The sequence below is a fragment of the Scatophagus argus genome, chromosome 16 (genome assembly GCF_020382885.2).
Source record: "Scatophagus argus isolate fScaArg1 chromosome 16, fScaArg1.pri, whole genome shotgun sequence".
In the NCBI taxonomy this organism is placed as follows: Eukaryota; Metazoa; Chordata; class Actinopteri; family Scatophagidae; genus Scatophagus; species Scatophagus argus.
Window position 1 is genome coordinate 19,773,260 of NC_058508.1, and position 19,380 is coordinate 19,792,639.

General features: G+C 45.0%; 1 protein-coding gene across 2 annotated transcripts; it reads left to right on the forward strand.

Moving 5' to 3' along the window:
• The first annotated feature begins 474 nt into the window (after positions 1-474).
• Positions 475-17,600, forward strand: setd1a (SET domain containing 1A, histone lysine methyltransferase). 2 transcript variants are annotated; one of them, XM_046414842.1, is made up of 21 exons: positions 475-627; positions 1,678-1,822; positions 1,904-2,002; positions 2,092-2,362; positions 2,512-2,642; positions 2,772-3,013; positions 3,319-5,047; positions 5,324-6,316; positions 6,566-6,733; positions 6,926-7,010; positions 7,098-7,240; positions 7,558-7,594; positions 7,700-7,892; positions 8,042-8,085; positions 8,268-9,550; positions 10,672-11,020; positions 11,171-11,352; positions 14,232-14,342; positions 14,902-15,021; positions 15,202-15,339; positions 15,487-17,600. In XM_046414842.1, the coding sequence occupies exons 2-21, from the start codon at positions 1,685-1,687 to the stop codon at positions 15,658-15,660; spliced, it is 6,630 nt and encodes a 2,209-aa protein (XP_046270798.1). In that variant the 5' UTR covers positions 475-627; positions 1,678-1,684; the 3' UTR covers positions 15,661-17,600. The 2 variants fall into 2 exon arrangements, with proteins under 2 accessions (XP_046270798.1, XP_046270799.1); XM_046414843.1 differs by lacking the exon at positions 475-627 and adding an exon at positions 634-908.
• The last annotated feature ends 1,780 nt before the right edge of the window (positions 17,601-19,380 follow it).

Consider the following 19,380-nt stretch of genomic DNA (forward strand, 5'->3'; position numbering starts at 1 on the left):
CATACATATTGGTGCGTGTGTAGGTTTAAATATAATCCTATAATAACATGCATCATAAAACAATGACAGGGGCCATTTTCTTACCTATTAAATATTTTTACTTTAGATACTTCAATTACATTTTGCTGATAATGTACTCTATGACGTGTTTAGATATAAAAATTTTAAATGCACTTTAAATACAGTTGAGAACTTTCTAGTCAAGTCTCTACTGCATCTCTACCATCGTTATTTTCGGTAAACATCTTACTAAATGATACAGTTTATTATGCCTGCTATATATGTAGTATTAAAACTGTCCAACGCTGGCAACGTCAGCGAATGCATTATGAACCCGGGTTAGCTGTGGTGTCGCTGATTGGTCTTTAGGCGGCGCAAGGTGACTGACCTGGACTTGGGTTTGTAAGAGCACATTCAAACTTTATTTTTCAACTCTAAAATAATTGACATTTAAGAAAATCGAGTGCTTTATTCTGTTTAAATATTTTCATTTTATTATATTTTAAGTATTGCGTGTCTAAGTAGTGTTACGTTTTTGATTTTCAGCAACTGATTTTGAAGAAAGTGTCGCTCAGAAAGTGCAGGCTGCATTCGCATACACTGATGGAGAACAGGCGAGGTTTTCAGGTTGGTTACGCGATGGCGGCTCTCTCAACAATATCGGGATTTTAAAGCGAAAACAGCGGCTTCTCCGCTCGGAGAGGCGTGTTGTTGTCTTGAATAACTACCGGAATGATAGCGACATCGTTTTAGCTCGTCAGTTTCGACTAAGCGCAGGGTCGGAGATGTCCCTTTTCTGTTAGGGACTCAGTGTTTTTCTTGTTCGTCTCCCGGGCCTGGCTGTAGCTGCCTACACTGTAGCGGCGGGTTGCTACTTTCGGATGAGCGGGCAGTAGATCTTGAAAGAGGTTTGGTCTGAATTTAAACGAACTAATGGCAAAACAAGCCAGTAGAACCTTAAAGAGGGGTGCATAACATGAATGTCAATGATAAATTGTTGTCGATATGGGCGGAGGGTCAGTAAGATCAGAGTTTGTCTCCCAATTTGATGCTCTTGCTAGTTAGCATTAGCCAACGGCGGCGTTAACTTGCCTTAGCTAAAGCGATAAGGCATAAGTAATTTAACGTCGGTTGACGTTATCTAACGTTAGCGCAAGAAGTGCCGATTATGTTGTTTCTGCAGAGAAGTCCGGGGCCCCAGTTAACATTCGGTTAGCGTGAACTTTGTCTTGACGTTGGAAAGCACAGTTTCTTTACGTTTTGTTGGTGCAGCTAGCAGGTTGCTAACCGAACTAACTGGCCAGTGACGTAACGTTGGTCATTGTTTTGACAGCACGCAGCATCTTTGTCGGTGCTTAAAACGTCCCGGTTATTACGCCGTTCAGTTTATTTTTTCCTCAGCCTTAAAAATATCTGTTATCAGACAGTAGTCCTAAAAGCTAACTGCTGTGACGCAGCTCATCGTTATGTTACTTTACCACATAGTATACCGACTACCAGCGGCCAAATTTAACTTACTTTGACTGTAATTACTGCAGCATTTCATACCAGTATAGCTGTATATTCACAGCTTAATTGTTCATGATTCGCTCTTCACTGTGATGATTCTGCCAAGCTTTTGCTACCGAACAGAAGCTACTGCACAGTCTGAAATGGTGGTTTCCCTTTGACACTCAGTTGTAGGATGGATCCAGACGGAGGGGCAGAAACACAAAAAGCTGTTAGTTTGCAGTGGAAGAGCTACAAACTTGTCCAGGACCCAATCATTCGGCGGGTCTCACAGAAAATCTACAGATATGATGGAGTGCATTTCAGTGTGCCAGTGAGTAGATTTTTATTTCTACAGTGTTTGTGTGTGTCTAAAATTGCATCTCTGAGCTGCCAGCTGTATTATTTTTTTCAGGACTCTGGATTTCCTCCCGTGGGTGAATTGCGGGACCCTAGACCTCGGAGACTATGGTCCAGGTATACAGAACTGTCCCTGCCAGTGCCGAAGTTTAAGGTGAGAATAAATGGTCAACATTATTTTCATACAACACCGCAGCTTCGTCTATTTGGAATGATAAGTTTTTTCCCTGATTTCCTTTGCAGCTTGATGAATTCTATGTGGGTCCCATACCCCTCAAGGAGGTGACCTTTGCTAGACTCAATGACAACATCAAGGAGCCCTTCTTGGCAGAAATGTGTGCCAAGTTTGGTGAGGTGGAGGAGATGGAAATCCTGTTTCACCCCAAGACCAGGAAACACTTGGGCCTGGCCAGGGTGTTGTTCACCAGCACCAGAGGAGCCAAGGACACAGTCAAGCATCTGCACAATACTTCTGTCATGGGTAACATCATACATGCTCAGCTGGATATAAAAGGTAAGCAAAAACACCTAATCTGTCTTTAAAGTACCTGGTTGTAAACTGTGTTACATACATTATCTGGCTCATTATAAATAGACACTATTTATGATGAACTCATTTAACAGCACGTATTTATTTTCCTGTGGCATTTGTTTTTTACTCAGGCCAGCAGAGGCAGAAGTATTATGACCTGATAGTAAACGGGTCCTACACTCCTCAGACGGTGCCCCTGGGGGGCAAGGCTTTGACAGACAGGGTCCAGCCTCAGGCCCCAACACAGCCACAGCCTGACACGGTTTGTCACAGCACAATTGTCACTTCAGTTATTTAAAAATCATATATGGCTGATATGTATTGATTACAAACTGAATAGCAGATGCTTGTTTAATTTCTAAATTCTAATGAATAACATCTTGCTGCACAGTCATCAGAAATCAGGCGGAGGCTCTCCAGTGAACTTGCGGTTTTGGCAGCAGGGGTCCAGGCCCTCACGTCAGGAAACATCACCCCTTGCTCTGCAGATACTGGGTACAGTGATCAACGCTTGGACACGCCCACCTCTTCCATGGCAGGCTCGTCTGTCTCATCTCAGGGAGGTGGGGGAACACCCTACAGCTCCAGATCTGGAACTCCTTTCTCACAAGACTCTGGATACACCAGTGGCAGGTTAGTTGTTGATGCTGATGCACATAGAGTTGATAGTGAAATTTTTTGCCATAGCTTTGCTGCAGATTCAGGCCTCCTCAGTCTAAGCTGCGAACCTCGACGTCTCTGTCTGTACATTATCAGATCATAGCTAATGAGACCTCAAGAAATCATTTCACAAATCGTGTATCCTTTGGTTGCATTCAAATAAAATCAATCTCAGCTCACACAGCAGGCAAGATTGCTGCAGGGTTCTTTGCATAAGGTTATGTTGCATGGACTGTACATTTGAACCATTCAAAATCCACGTCATTTGTGTCTTGCAGACATACTGGCTACAACACTGGTACTTTGGGCAGTGGGTACCCTCCCCAGGACATGCTACCTTCCTCCTCCTCATCTTCCGCAGTGTCGTCTACTGTCGGAGGATACAAAGTGTCTCGCTACCCTGAGGATGCACAGGAGCCTTCAGTGTATCATCGAGGTCGCCCCATGTACCCCCCAGCTACATCATATCGTCCCAACGAGCCGCCGTGCTATCCCCCATATCCCGGTGTTGGAGGACCTGGGCTACACATTGCACACCACTCCTCAATGCCTCCACCACCTCTCGCCACCCAATATGATCAGCCTATAATGTCAGACAGGGACCGGGACCGTGATAGAGACTTAGGGGGCCGCTATGGGGCAGGGGGGATTGGCTCCAGAAGGTCATCTTACCACCACCAGCAAGACACAAACTCTTCCTCAAAGTACCATTCCCATCACTCCCATCACCACTCAGATCGCAGGGACGACAGGGGGTACCGGCGAGACAGCCTGGGCTCCCGATCAGGTGACCACGGCCACCAGAGACACCGTAACCACCACCATTCTCACAACCACCACAGCAGCAGCCGCAGAAGGAGCAGCCATGACAGGGACAGGGATCGGGACAGGGATCGAGACAGAGACCGGGATAGAGACAGAGAAAGGGACAGAGATAGAGACAGAGACAGTGACTACTCTAACAGCTCTGACCCCAGATACAATTCCAACTCTTACCGCTCTTCCTCTAATAGCATGTCTCCTCCCCCCTCATCTTACTCTGCATATTCATCCTCCAAAGAACCTGCCCCAGCCCCTCCTCAGGGAGTGGACGTTTCCACCCGTCTAGGGGGCACAAGCCTGGCAGAGAGAGGTTCTCTGCCTTCGGCAGGTGCTGACAAAGACTACCACGCTGGTTATCACAGTGCTCTGCCTCCACCTCCCCCTCCGCCACCTCCCCTCCCACCAGCGTCAGTCATTGCAGCAGCTGTAGCTGAGACACTGGACTTCAACCAGGATAGTCCAGCTCGCGAAGAGCAGTGGACAAAACCCAAACGCCGTCCCAGCACCCCACCCGCACCGCCAAAGACACCCCCACCTTCCTCCCCACCCCACCCCTCCACTGCATCCTCCTCTACCTCCCCTTCCTCTACCTCCCTCCCACACCATCTTCCCCCCTCCTCCACTTCTCCACCGCCCCCTCAGCGTGACTCTTCCTCCCCAGAGCCAGATTCCACCAATGAGAGTTTACCATTCGTTTACCACAGCAGCAGCCTCGACTCTCGTATTGAAATGCTCCTCAAGGAACAAAAGGCTAAGTTTTCTTTCCTTGCCTCTGATGAAGAGGATGAGGAAGATAGGAAAGAGGAGAAGCAGAGGGGCATACGTGGGGATGGAGCAGAGCGAAGAGGTGGGTCAGGTGATGTAACAGGGGAGCACACAAGTGGTAATCAGTTGGGAGACAACGGGGAGAAGGACCACAGGAAAAAAGGGGACAGAGACAGAGATGGCCACAGAGGAAGGAAGCGGGGAAAGGGTGGAGAAGCAAGAAAGAGTCCTACTGTACTTACAGCAGCCACGCCTTCCTCTTCCACCCACTCTTCCAACATCCTGCCCCTAGAGGAACCTCAGCCCCAGACTGGCCTCACTGGGACTGGAGCTTTGCAGGAGGAATCTCCACAGGCTGGCTCTACTGATGCTCAAGCCAGGACGGGAGCACACACACCACCTTACAATGGACAGAATCAGGTAAGATCAGGAGAACATAATCAAACTTTAAGGTTCACACTGTTGTCTCAACTGCATTTTGCTCTGATAAATACAAGTTGCGTGGTTCTTTGTTTTTTTCACAGTGAGACTGTAACATTGGATTGAGTGGGCAGCTTATTGTTTAGGTCAAAGCAACCTAAAATAAACATGTTTGTTTTGGTTTTTATTAATTATAATTTTAATGTGTCATTTGTATTTGTAGTTAATTTGTTTAGTTAATTTGATTTTCAGCACAACTCTTTCCCTTTTTTTCAGTCCTCTCCTCATTCCTCTGGGGAAGATATGGAGATTTCGGATGAGGAGGAGGAGGAGGCGACCATAACAACGGTGACCACCCACCAGTCCTCCGTCACCTCTGGTTCCTCACCCTCTTCATCCCAGGCTGCCGTGCCTTCCCAAGCCACAGACCCTTCATCTTCACCCCCACCCATTTCTGACTCTGCACAGCACTTTGGCTCTTCCATGCACCCTCCCATACCTTCCTACCCTCCACATTTGCCTCCTCCACCTCCCCCTGGTTACTCCCTCCAGCCCCCACCTCCCCCGGGGATCCCTCCCCTGCCCCACATGGAGCTGCACCCTGAGTATCCTCCTCCCATGCCCCACCATATGTATGACTATGCCACCTCCATGGAGTTGATGAACCAGTATAGTGGTGGAGCTCCGATGTCCTTCCAAATGCAGACCCACATGCTGAGTCGCCTACACCAGCTGCGCATGTCGTCATCCAACGGCACCCCAGGCCCTGGTGAGGCAGCTACTGCAGACTACACCTCCTACCATCTTCACTCTCTGCCACCACCCCACTCACACCACCCCTACATGGACCAAGAGGGGAGTGGGGCGGGCTCTCATTATGACCAGGACCACCGCTACATGCCTCCCCACCTGCCCTACCCCTACCCCGACCCCCACAGCACTCAAATACCACCTCCTCCACACCACGGCCTCCCACCTCCTCATTCTGGCTGGCCGCCACACGTCATACCACCCCACTACCCCTCGTACATGCCCCCACCTGGCTATGGCACCATGCTGCCCGGGGATGGAGACGAGTACAGGACTCCAGGGGAGGAGATGCCCATGCTAGGAGAGAATCCGCATGAAGCCACAGTGCAGATGGTCCTGGCCACTCTGATACAGGAAATGAAGAACATCATGCAGAGGGACCTGAACCGCAAAATGGTGGAGAATGTTGCCTTTGCGACTTTTGACGAGTGGTGGGAGAGAAAGGAGACCAAAGCCAAGGTAAGGAAGACTCATCACAACAACAACGCTGGCACTGTCTTAGTTTTTAACTTTGGTGTTTGTGTGAACGTAACGAAGACTGTGTCCGGTCTTTTTGAGGGTTTATTTCATTTAATTGTTGACTAAAGCTATTAAAAATGTTCTTTGCTTAAAGCTGATTATGTGTTCAATTTAAAAACTACCATCAACATCTCTTGATGAAAACCAAACTTCTTCAACTTTCTCCCATTTTCCGTTTTCCTCCTCTAGCCTTTCCAGACAATGGTTAGGGGGGTGTCTGCCTTACGGGATGATGAGAAAAAAGAGGAAAAGGTCAGCCGTCCTCGGGAACCTCTCATGTCTCTTGTGGATTGGGCAAAGAGTGGTGGCATGGAGGGATTTTCTCTCCGAGGAGCATTACGACTGCCTTCCTTCAAGGTAAAAGCACCACACTGTGGCAGATCTTGACTATATCTCCATATTCAGCAGCTCATAGCCCAAAAATTGCTGTAGTGTTTGGTATTGTGTCAGATTTTGTGACATAATCTTATGGTACTTGTTATACCTGTTTAAGTCCGTCCCTGGGCTCAGATGCAATCATTTATTATAAAACATTGTGTTGTTGTTCAGGTGAAGAGGAAAGAACCTCAGGAGCTTGAAGAGGGAGACATGAAAATGCCACGGCCCTCGACCCCACCGGACGAGGATGATGAAGGTTTGCTGAGCTGACGTTGGAAATTCTAAGAGGGTTGGATTAGTAGGCCTGCTGCATATCACTCTTAAACCCTTGTCTTATTTCCAGCTGCTGAGGGGAGAATGCCAGAGGCAGATCGGCACGGAGCAGAAAGGGACAATAAGAGGAGGAAAAAGAAGCCAAGAAGTCGTAAACCTTGGGAGCTCGGCAGCGAAGGCGAGGAAACGTCTGATGGCTCCTCATCTGAAAAGGTGTGTAGCTTTTTTCTTTTAAAGCAAACAACAAAATACTGCATAACCTCAGGAAGAAGAACACATACAAGTTAGGTATATAAACGAGTCCTTTGAAAACATATTTTTAAAATGAAATGAATTCCTCTAAGGCTGAGCTTTCTATGTGGTAACTTTGAATTCTTGATTAATTTGGAATGTAAGTGACTGGATTTTTGATTTGCTTTGTGTTGTCAAGTTTGCTAAGGATCCTGTTCTTTCTCTTACTGACCGCTAGATGGCAGCATTTCACTGTGATTTTTTTCAATATTGTAACTACTACTACCTTTTATTTCTAGGAGGATGAAGAAGAGGAAAGTGAAAAGGAGTCTGATGGTAAATCACAACCTGTTATCTTATTTCTCTATCTTCATCTGTTTTCTTTCAGTTCAGACAGTAATGATACTGTTTTTTGTTTTTGTTTGTTTGATTTTGAAACAGATGATGCCCTCAGTGCTGATAGTGATGATGAGAGCCTCTCCTCGTCCTCTGAAGGCTCTTCCTCTTCAGCGTCTTCATCCTCATCGTCCTCTGAAAATGAGGATGAAGAGGAAGGAGAGAGAGCTGAGAGCGACGGGCTGGACAGCATGGATGAGTCAACCATGGACAGCACAACTGAGAAAGAGGATGACAGGTATGAAGTTTGAAATTCTGTGTTTAATCCATGTTATCTTTGAGTGCTATTAAAATAAGATATATTTTTGTCGGTATTCGATAATCCATTGTACTTTTTTCTTCATGTCATTATTAATGGTTTGGATTTGTTCTTCTGTTGTATTGCAGGGAGAATAACGCAGCTGCTGTTCTTAAGGCAGAGATCAAAACAGGTCAGTCAGAAGTCTTCAGCAGCTTGATTAAACATGAAGGTTATTCATTAAAGGAAGGTCCTGACTTAATTTCTGTCTTTGGACTGTTGCTACAGCTTCTTTACAACTCAAAAAGTGGCGCAGTCTTTGGAAAAGCTATGTTAAATGGATCAGTCTTTAAAAACTGTTGTTTTTTTTTTTAGGTGAAGCCAAGGACCGCAAGGCAGATTCAACAGCTGCACCTGCTAAGCGTCCTCCATCACCCCCATACCCACGCCCTTCGTCCCCTGTTGTTCTTGTGCCTCCTCTGAAGAAACGCAGGAAGACTGTCTCGTTCTCCACAGGCGAGAACGACAGCAAAATGCAGCTGCCGACTGCACCGTTATCTCCATCTCCCTCACAGGCGGTGGGTGAATCTTTCCTCCTCTCCCCTGGCAGGCCTGCAGATTCCCTTGTCACTGCTGCCCCGAGTCCCTCAGCTCGTCCCACTCAGGGCATCCAGCTGCTCCCCTTTGCCTCCAAACCGGGTGAAGGCAATGCCCTCATTGTGCCCCCGCCTGGACGAATCCCAGATTCTGATGAGTCCAAAAAGGGACCACCTGTTTCTCCTCAGACCACTCCTGTCAAAGCCCCTGGAAAAAGGGGTGCAGGCAAAGACTCCCCCAAATCTCCCGTTATGGTGTGCCGCACTGTGCAGAACCTGCCACTGGACCACGCCTCTATGTGCAGGATGGCGTTCGAGGAGGCTCCTCCTCCACCTCCTGCCAACAAACGGTCCAGAGGCAGGCCTCGGACAGCCAGCTTATCTGCTTCTTCCTCGTTCAGAGAGGATGAAGATGAGGAAGAAAGTGAGCAGAGGCTGAGACTTAGGGAACAGTTGGGGGCATCGAGCCTCCTGCAGCTGGCCTCAGCTTCGACCACTGATCTGTCTGTGTTGGCTGACGTAGCCTTGAAAATGGACCCTGGTGACGCTGGGGACTCAGAGGAAACGGAGACATCTGATGAGGCAGAAGAGCAGAAGATGGAAGGGGGTCTCTTCTCCCCAGAGACACTGGCCTTGGTTATGAGCCCAGAGGGTGTAGTTGTCTTCATGGAGCACAACTACTGCAAACCTCCCGTTCTCACAGCACCACCCAGTGCCAAAAGGACTTCCTCCAAAGACTCCTCTGTCTTGCTCCCAGCAGACCTCAACACTATTTCTGGGGTGCTTGAAGCACCAGAGGAGGTCATTGGAGAGGCACTACCATCCAGGGGAGATACAGGAGAGTACTTCTCTGCAGTGGGAGTGCTTTGTGAGTCTGAGGATGTGGGCCAGGCTGCAGCTCTACCTCCATCATCAAAGAAAATCATGGTCGGCAAGAGTTTCGAACTTGAAAAGGACAAGAGCAAAAAGAGGAGAAGAAAAGACAAAGAAAACCTTGAAGTTCATCACACGAAAAAACAAAAGGAGATACCGGGCAAGAAGCAGAGGAAGCGGAAACTAGAGGTGCGTGGGACTTGTGGTTTGTTCCTGTCAATGTTTGTGGATGTGTTGATCGTAGATGATGTGTCACAGGTAACAACAGATACTGACACAAATGTAACATGACTCATCTGTTGGTCCAGTTTTAGTTTCTACTACGGTAGCATGTGAACTGCTCATGTTGGCAATCAGATTTGTTTTTTCCCCAGACAGAAATGACTGACTTCCGCAAAATGTCCCAGCCACACACAATGATATTTTCGCACTCAGTCAATGAGAATACCACCATACTACAGAACTACAAAATATTTAGATGTAATGAAAAAGTAAAAAAACAGTTTTTTAACCTGGCACAAAAAGGCATTGTATTGTGTCTGTGTGATGAATGGGCAGTTCTGGATGGCTGAGTGGCAGAGATGTGGTTCTCTCTACAATAACATTAATCAGAACCGATGTTGCATCTTTGTTTTATAAACGTCTTCTGCTGGTGTTTATCGAGCTGATGACAACTGAGTGCTTTGTCGTCAGCATAAACATCCTGTTTATGGTCCCGTGTTTGTGCAGTTTTTCCTCACACAGGCCCAGTGTGACAAACTGAGCATTAAGCCTCTAACTGGAAACAAACCTTTAGAAGATTTGTTTCTCAGCATTGTTGCACCAGTGAATTACTCTAAAACAAACGTACAGCACAGCCCACAATCAGTCAGTCTCATCTACTGAACTAAGTCAGGCAGGCTCAGTTATCAGATGATGGTTCAAACGCGAGCTGCAACAGTAAGTTGGTTATTTGATAGCCTACATCATTAAATCTATTGTCTTTCCTGTGTAGAACACCTGTGGTTAAGCTTGTTTAAAATGGAAATATATGCTGTATTTCATAACAGTGTAATGAACCTGGACATATGCATATGTTCTGACAAATTTGTTAAAACATGTTACTTTTATTTACCTATTTATTTTTACCTTTGGGCCTTAACATAAATATGTCAGCTGTCACCAAGTCCATGCGACTAAATATGTTCTTTTTAGTACTTTATGTTTGAACATACCAGCAACAGAGAGGCAGCAGTGGATGCGTGAACACAGCCTTAGTGCTTTTCCATTCACAGCTTTCTTGATCGTGATGTTCCTCTTCTTCTGTGCAGGACTCTGAGGAAGATGTGGATGTGGAAGAGCTTGAATCTGGGGAGCTGTCCAGCTCAGACACAGAGGACGAGATGGTTGAGGAGGTGAGGAAGAGTGAGCGCCTCTTTCTGCAGGAGGCTGGGGTGACGTCGTCCCAGCGCTGGCCAAAACCTGTTCGAGCACCTGAGCCACCAGCCATCAAGTTCGAGAACCGCAGTGAGTTTGAACAGATGACCATCCTGTATGACATCTGGAACTCCGGTCTGGATGGCGAAGACTTGATGTTGCTGAAGAAGACTTACGAGAAGCTGCTACAGGACGACCACAACTCTGACTGGCTCAATGATACTCACTGGGTCAACCACACTAATATCCTTATCAGTAACTACCTTGTGTATTAAATTTGTCTGTGTGATAACCATGGAAGTTAAGCCTACTCACTAATGTCCAGACCTCTTTTTTGTGATGAAAAAATGTGTCACGTCTCTCCTGCTGTTGCCCTTGACCTTTGAGCTGTACTAACCAATTTGCCGAACCCTCGGCGTAAAAAGAAGAACGCAGGTAGCCAGCTTCGTGAGCATGTGACCGGTTGTGCCAGGAGTGAGGGCTACTACGCCATCAGCCGCAAGGAGAAGGACGTCTACCTGGACCTGGACCTCCCCGAGCAGGTCATACGAGAGGTGGAGAATGTGGACAGCTCGGTAGGCCTGCTCCCAATTTCACCCTTTGACTCTGTGGTCTCAGCAGTATTTGTGTTTATTGTTGTTACTTTGTGTGATTCCAATGATTTCACCCATAATTATAAAAATATTAGCCTCTTTAGGTCTTGTCGGTTCTTGGTATTTGTTGTAACATTGGCAAACTAGCAGATGACATGCTGAGTTAAAAACCTGAAGATGCAGATTTTTAAGATATTCAAATGTTTGGCAGTTCCTGTGGAACAAAAGTGGTCTTGATTCTTTGGAAAATTTAGGCAAAGTTGAAAAACAGATTTGATCCTGGATGGCCATGTGGTGGAAAGAATGATATTGTTCAGCTCTGCGCTGGCTCGGTACACAGCTGGTACAGGGGCTTCAGGGGGTCCAGTAGTTGCAGAATACAGTTATTACAATGATTTATATGACACTTGATAATACCCCTTAGGAATTTAATTGGCAGTGACATACATAAGTAAATACAATGGGTCCACAGTTATTTTTGAGGGTTGAGCTCATAAGGGAGGATTTCCAGAGGGTAGAGATGGATGATGATGGATGTGTTGATCGGAAATGTGGCTTTTCCAAGTAACTCCAAACAGCACAAAACATCACATCCTCACTTGTGTTGGCAAGTCTAGAAATTCCTGAATCACATACCAGCAACTTCCCGAAATGTAATTTTTAATTAACTTTATGAACCCTTAAATGCGATTTAAATATACAGTAAAAGTATTTAGAAAAGCTGATATTCTGATTTACCTTCATTTTAAACGTTCATTATGCCTCAGATTGTGTGTTGTTTCTATGAAGTACTGCATCTCTGCTAAAAAGGTGCTCCATAAAGCCGTTTTTATTAGAGGATTCAATAGAGTTTGCAAAAATTTAATAAGCAAATATAAAATCAACTGATGTGCGACACTTGTGTTTTGAAGTTGGCACAGACTGACAAAGGAGTGTAACTGCTCGGTGAGACGGATGGCTGACAGATGTGCTCTTAAAAACCATTCGAAAAACACTTTGGGTTTTATTTTCTGGAGAGCTCGCCCACAAAGCGTTGTCCTCACCACAGGTGTAATTTGAACTTTTACCAAGGGCTTCATAAACGGTGGGTTTGGCAACATCCGTGCCACAGTATCAGCCTTCCTGCTACTGGAACTCATTTACAAAAGAAAAAGAAATGAGCAACTCCCGTTCTGTAAAGCCTCTGGAGAGAAAAACATCTTGAGTCTCTGCCCACCGAATCCACCAGATTCCAAAACCTTCTGTTGCCCAACAACAATAAGTGATGTTTTTAAAACCCCAAACCCACTTCTACACACGCATCCAGTGTGGGTGTGGTGTGTATGTAGGGTCACTCTGTGTCATTCCCCTTTCTCTCACTCACTCACACACACACACACACATATTTGTTAATCCATGTAAGCTTCCCAATTTTAGCTATTTTTATCACTGCTGTTCACATCATTTTTTTCTAATTTCAGTGTTTAGTTATTCATTTCTGTTCTGTAATGTTCGACCTCGAGGTTTGTTTGGTCAGCCTCCGTGTGACAAACACAAACCGTCGACAGTCACATGCAGAGTTAGTTTTTATTCACACACCACCAGACTGTTGTTAAGGACCGTAGGAACAATTTAAATCATTCGCAAACAGCTGCTGATTTGCTTTCATTTCCACATGATGTGTTTTCCATTCTGGCTTTTTGCTGTGTCTTGTTGTCACCATGGAGAAAAGCAGAAGGAAAAAGAAGTTTTTTTTTCTTAGACTCAAAGCACACAAAATTTGAACTTTTTGTTACCCAGGATTTAATGATTTGAGTGTTGAGTGTTTTTAGAGATACACAATCACCGCGTCAGTGCAAAACAAGATGTGACTGGACACCACATCAGTCAGCATCTTTGTTTGCCCTGTGCAAAGCAGCCCAGCTGCTCTAAGCTGTCAGCTCTGATCTGAGAAGCTTCTGTACTTGTCCCAGGTAGGCGAGGAAGTGGTTTGGCCTACCTGGTGGTCTGTGGAGGTGTATACAGTGGAAATGTTTTCAAAACACAGAGAGGTGGTGTACTTCAGAAAGGTTACAGATGATGATGTTGATGGTAAGCAGCACCTGGTCTTTTTTAAGTCAGTCAGCTGCTCAGGTTAACCGTCAAGAACTTGGTTCCTTCTTGTCTGTGAGTCACGTTAATGTTCCAGCACTTGGCACACGTAAAGCTAACACAGCTATTGAGATGAACACACACAAGCAAAAAACAACAACAACAAGTGCCAGTGTTTATCATGTTTCTGACCAGGCTTCTTTAGTTTGCCCCCAGACACATCTGGCCGACATCTACTGAGTGCATTCTTCTAGTTTGAGTTGTTTTTGATGCCTTGCAGACTTTTTAAAGGGGAAATCAGTCAAATAAAGCTGCTTGTAATCAGAATCAGAATTAGCTTTGCTGGTCAAGGAGTTTGACTCTGGTTTCACTTTGCTCTCTTGAATTTCCCTCGGGATCAATAAAGTATCTATCTATCTATCTTACTTACATAGGAAGACTTAAAACCGAAACAGGAATGAAGAGTTAAGGTAATTTGGAAAGTAATGAAATAATTGTTGATATCATGTAATACTTTAAAAATGAACTGTAAGCAGTGATTAATAACGGCTTGTGCCTGGATTTAGTTTAGCACATGTAGAAATAGAAGAGAAAATTGCCTTCATCTTTACTCTCACCACCCGACCGCTGTCTTATCTGCCTTCTCAGCAACTGGGTTTCCAAATGAACCTTGGCCAGCTAACGCAGCTATTGCACATCAAGGTCAAAGTGTTTCTCTGGTTCAGCCTCTTCCAGCTCAAGGCCATGTGATAACCTGTGATTGTGCGTCTGTCCTGTCTGTGTCCTGGCAGGGAGCTAACCGCCTGCTATCGGAGAGACGGTCCGAGCAGCGCCGCCTCCTCACTGTTATTGGCACCACCGCCGTCATGGACTCTGACCTGCTCAAACTCAACCAGCTTAAGGTATTACCAGTTACATGTATATTGTACCATTTTCAACACATTATCATAAGTTACAGTTGCTTATTCTTTGTATACAGGCCTTTCTGTAGAGGACCGTTTTGATGAAGTGTGTTTTGCTCAAACAAGATGAAGTCACATTTCAGCATTAACTCCTATACTGAACAGCCTGGCACCAATGACAGATGTGTAATAAAAGGCTGTCAGGTTGTGGCCTTTGGCGGCTATTTTCAATTCATCCACTATTCATAACACATTCACGTCTTTGCTGCCCAAACTCCTCTATATCCTCCAGCTGCTGTGATAAAATAAATATTTGTCCACAGCAAATTTCGTCAGCTGGCTTCTCCTGCTTCCTGTCTTTATGTTAATCAGAGCTAAACATGTCACAGAGCTAACTCTGTGTTGAGCACACGCTCAGCAAATAAATCTTATTGAATTAGAATCTACCTAAAAACACATAACACATTAACACATAAAAACCAACATATATTCTACTTATATGTACCAGGTATGCGTGTACCAAGACCACGATTAATGAGTCTCTTCTGTCCTTATGCAGTTCCGCAAGAAGAAGCTTCGTTTTGGGCGCAGCAGGATCCACGAGTGGGGCCTGTTCGCCATGGAGCCCATTGCTGCCGATGAGATGGTCATTGAGTACGTGGGTCAGAACATCAGACAGGTACTGCTTCCAGTCTGCATCTGTCAGACCACAGCCATTCCACATTTACAACCACAAAATTAGTAAAACATACACAATGAATCTGCAAGCGTTGTACTGAAAGGGTCCCATCGTTCCATTATCAGTGCACTATAAAATAAAGCAGTGAAAATATGACCTGTCTGTGTGTCACGTGTGCAGATGGTGGCTGACAATCGAGAGAAGCGGTACGCACAGCAGGGCATCGGGAGCAGCTACTTGTTCAGAGTGGACCACGACACGATCATAGATGCCACCAAGTGTGGCAACCTGGCGCGATTCATCAACCACTGCTGCACTGTGAGTCAACGCCATCTATCATGACTTGTTCATATCTGGCATGTTTAAGATGACGGGTATCGCTAACAGGCTATGACACAGCCACTTGTGTGGGAATTTATTCCCTTGGCTATTACTCATCAATTTCTCTTTGTTTTGTTCCTCCAGCCAAACTGCTACGCCAAGGTTATCACCATAGAGTCCCAGAAGAAGATCGTCATCTACTCGAAGCAGCCCATCGCCGTCAATGAAGAGATCACCTACGACTACAAATTCCCCCTCGAGGAGAACAAGATTCCTTGCCTGTGTGGAACAGAGAACTGCCGGGGCACACTAAACTAAAACTCATGCTTCTCTTAGGCACTCGCCCACAGCCGGCCAGACCCAGACACCCTCCTGGTTCACCATCTGAAGCCCCTCGCCACTCCTCCGGATGGCTGCGCCGCCGTCCTCACAATACCCAGGAAACAGAAACGCACACACTTGCACTTTTCATGCACATTTTTCATTCAGCTGGCAGTTTCACAGGCCAGTGTGTGAGGGCTTTGTGTTACCTGGCATTGGGAAGCTGTTGGGGGGGAGGGGGGGGACTCTGTTTCATTTGTTGTTTCACTCTGTGGCAGTATTATTGGGTAGTTTGTTCAGCAGCCAGGCAGAAAAGGTCTTTCTCTTTCCATGCCAATATCCGTTTGAAGAAAGCTCACATAATCGACCGCCTGGATCACCTCCCTCCCTGCACCCACCCACCGACAAAGATCCGCACATAGACGCACAGTAATATCAGACAAATTCAGGGTTTTTAAAAGCGCTTGTTAAGCGCGCACTTTTAAGATGACACACTTCAATCGATCTGGTTTTCAGTTATGCAAGATTTCCAAGTCTGTACATTTTTTTTTTATTTCATTTCATAGTATTATATATTAATATTACTATTGCTGTTATTAATGGTATTTAGTTGCATTAGCTGTAAGCACCTTACAGTGAGCTTCAGTGTATCCACCCACTGTCCTTAGTGGCTTGTGATTCACCAGCCCTATAAACCTTTCATTTCCCGTCTCTGCTGCGTGTTGCTCTCACGATTTGCCACAACGCCCTGTCTGGATGAGAGTAAAGTCCTTTGTTTTTAACCCGCTTTGAAAATATACGTCAGTTAAGTTGTTGATAAAAGTGTGTTTTTGTTTTTACGTGGCTGCTGAATTTTCGTCTGCGGGATCAACACAACAGGGAATTGGCCCACGTTTCTTTTCCTTTTACACCCAGTTTAAAGCTGTGTCACCGAAACGTCTTGTGAGGAGAACTTGTTGAGTGTTTTGTTTGCTTGGGTCTCTCTTTCTCTCTGTTTGTTCGCCTGTGTTTCGTTGTTCCTTTCATGGAATTCTTATGTTTTGTTCCAACCTGCAAATGTCAGACTCCTGGTTCAACAGCTGGCGAGGAGCAAGTTCTTCTTTCCTGAGCCGTTGAAAGCAAAGGTTAGAACCAAACTCCTGCTGGTTCTAGTAAAAATGATGTGGTCAGTGTTTAACTTAGTCTGTGTGCTACAAATGTTTTTAAAAGGTACATTTATTTGGTTAGATCGGGTCTCTTTAGAGTTTTAGTTTAGTGAAGTCCCCCCCTCCCCAGTTTAGTGGGCCTTTTCAGAATGCATAATTGCATATTTTATTTGCGCGTGGAGTCGTTCATCCGGCACAAAACATCCCCTTTTTGACAAATGTATTGGCTTAAAGCAAACGATTGTCATGCTTGTGAACTGTTTGCCGTGTAGATGAGTGGAAGGTACTTCGATTAGCCTCCGCAGGCTTGTGATGCTCTGCGCAGCAGGACGTATGTGGCCCATGTGTGTTCTCTGTTTCATGTGGCTCAGGCCGTCCAAAGTTTAACCTTCATTTTGAACTTTTTACGAGCAGAAGACTCTTTATTTTGTTCCCTCCCCAACAGGAAAATGTGTAAGATATTTTTTGTTGCAGTGAAAGCCTTTCAGTACAAACCAGCCCTCTTTACTACAGGTTAAAAAGATGAAAGGAAAAAAAAAATCAACAAAGAAGTACATGTAAATATTGTAGAGGTGTTTGTTTCTCGTAGAAACACACTGATTTCAAGCTGTAAATATGTCGTTCCTTTTCCTCTCTCCATGAGGAGGAAACATGTACATACCTTCCATTCATTTATTTTTTATTGTTTTTCCTTTTAATTTGATGATTATTTTAATATTATTTGCAATATTTCTCTTGTATTAATGCGTTGGACCCTTTATTAATGGTGCATTAAAATATTTTTTAAATAAATGAAAACCTCACAATGTTTTTTGTCAATAATTTCGTGTTCTGCTGCTGGTGCCGGAGGATTGTGTAAATGACTGTTTGTGTCTGTCTGGAGGATCTTGAAGGAAGGTTTTTACATGTCACTTCAAAGACGTATAAATAACCTTCTCATAAAATGACAGGAAGTTGTTTGCAAAGTGGAAGCTGCAAAGTCCCTCTTCTTCCCTGTCATCACATCCTACAACGCACCTGCAACTTAGATACTTCCTGTCGAGAGAAACACAAAAGGAAGTTTTTAAATCTGGCCTACAAAGACTAGATTTCACAAGTCACCACATCACAATGCGAGAGGAAGAACTGCCAAAGCTCAGAGCGCAGATGGTGACCTGAAAATCCGTACATATGGCCTAAAAACATCTGCCAAGCATTCACTCCGCCTATCGTTCTCTTAAAAGCAACTAGACCTGTAGTTTTAACTTTAACTGCCCCTCACTGAGACGTGTTTGTATTCATGGTTTCTCTCTGAGTCACGTGAATACTGACTGGAACTGGAAATGGCAGGATATTGCTTACTGCTGTGTAGTCACGTTACAGATGGAAGTGCATGAATTCCACACTTTCATCACGTTTTGGTCTTATTGTAGCAGGGATGACAGCAGTTGTTCCCAGATACCCTGGTCAAAAACCTGTGAGCTAATGTACATGAACCCCTGACCTGACCTCACAGGATGTTGTTCTGAGAAACCCCTCCTGTTCTCATGTGACGTAGCTTGAATTGCAGAAATGGGAAGGTAATGTTTCACAGTTTTACAATAGAGTCAAACCTCCGATCAATGAAAGGGGATTTCCACCAATTTTACCTAAGTGTGTCTGCAAGTTTTAGGGACTCTTACTACTACAGATATGAAACATAGGGGCCCCAGAGGGAGCAATACAGAGTCTCACAAACTGATTCATGTGATGTCAAACAAGGCAGAAACAAAGTATCCAAGTACAAAAGAATTGGGCGTTTTGCATGCATATAAAACATCTACACGTGTCATTAAATCCAAAATACAACAAGATCAAAATAAATACAGCAATGTGTATAGTTTTTATTCAAATGTCTCAATTTATCAATCGTTGGGTCCAAATATGTCTCTCTTGTCCTCAGCTAAACGTCAACATGCTAGCATTGTCCTTGTGGGCTTGTGGGCTGTGCTGATGTGAGCATTTAGCTGTGTACCTGAGTGGAGCCACGAAGAGCTGCTGGCATGGCTGCAAACCCCCCCAGGCTTATTTAAACCTGCACTGGAGCACATACAGCTGATTGGGAAGAGCCAGGAAATCCCCAGGTGGTGTGTTTACTGTCACTATAATATCACATGATTCTGCTTTCTGTTTAGATGACACAGTAAAAACTTTTGATTTCAGGGCCAAAGCTTTAGGTTTCAATCAGGTTGTACATCAGTTAAATCAGTCCAACTAGTGGATGCTTTCATTTTTCCAAAAGCCAAGGAAAATATCTGTCACACATACTGTCAGATGGTGCATTTTGAGAAACGTGTTGATTTTACATCTGAGAAGACGTCGGACTCCTCAGGTAGACATGTGGGTGAACGTACGACTGCTTGCGAAAGTTTTCAACCCATTAAAGATTTGTTTGGATTACAGACAGTACCCACACATGTTGTTCCATCCAGAAGCTGGATCGCAAAGTCTCTTCTTTTTTCTCAGCCAAAATTAATTATTCATCACTTTCAACAAGTAAACAAGAAATGCTGCTTAGATAAGTATTCACTTTGCTTGGGGTTACGGTCCTGCA

What these genes read in the sequence shown, in the direction of transcription:
- setd1a (XM_046414842.1), top strand. Translation starts at nt 1,685, where the DNA reads ATGGATCCAGACGGAGGGGCAGAAACACAAAAAGCTGTTAGTTTGCAG. An exon ending in GAAAGGAGACCAAAGCCAAG is followed by an intron (nt 6,317 to 6,565) that starts GTAAGGAAGACT and finishes TTCCTCCTCTAG; the next exon opens with CCTTTCCAGACAATGGTTAG. An exon ending in AAGTGAAAAGGAGTCTGATG is followed by an intron (nt 7,595 to 7,699) that starts GTAAATCACAAC and finishes ATTTTGAAACAG; the next exon opens with ATGATGCCCTCAGTGCTGAT.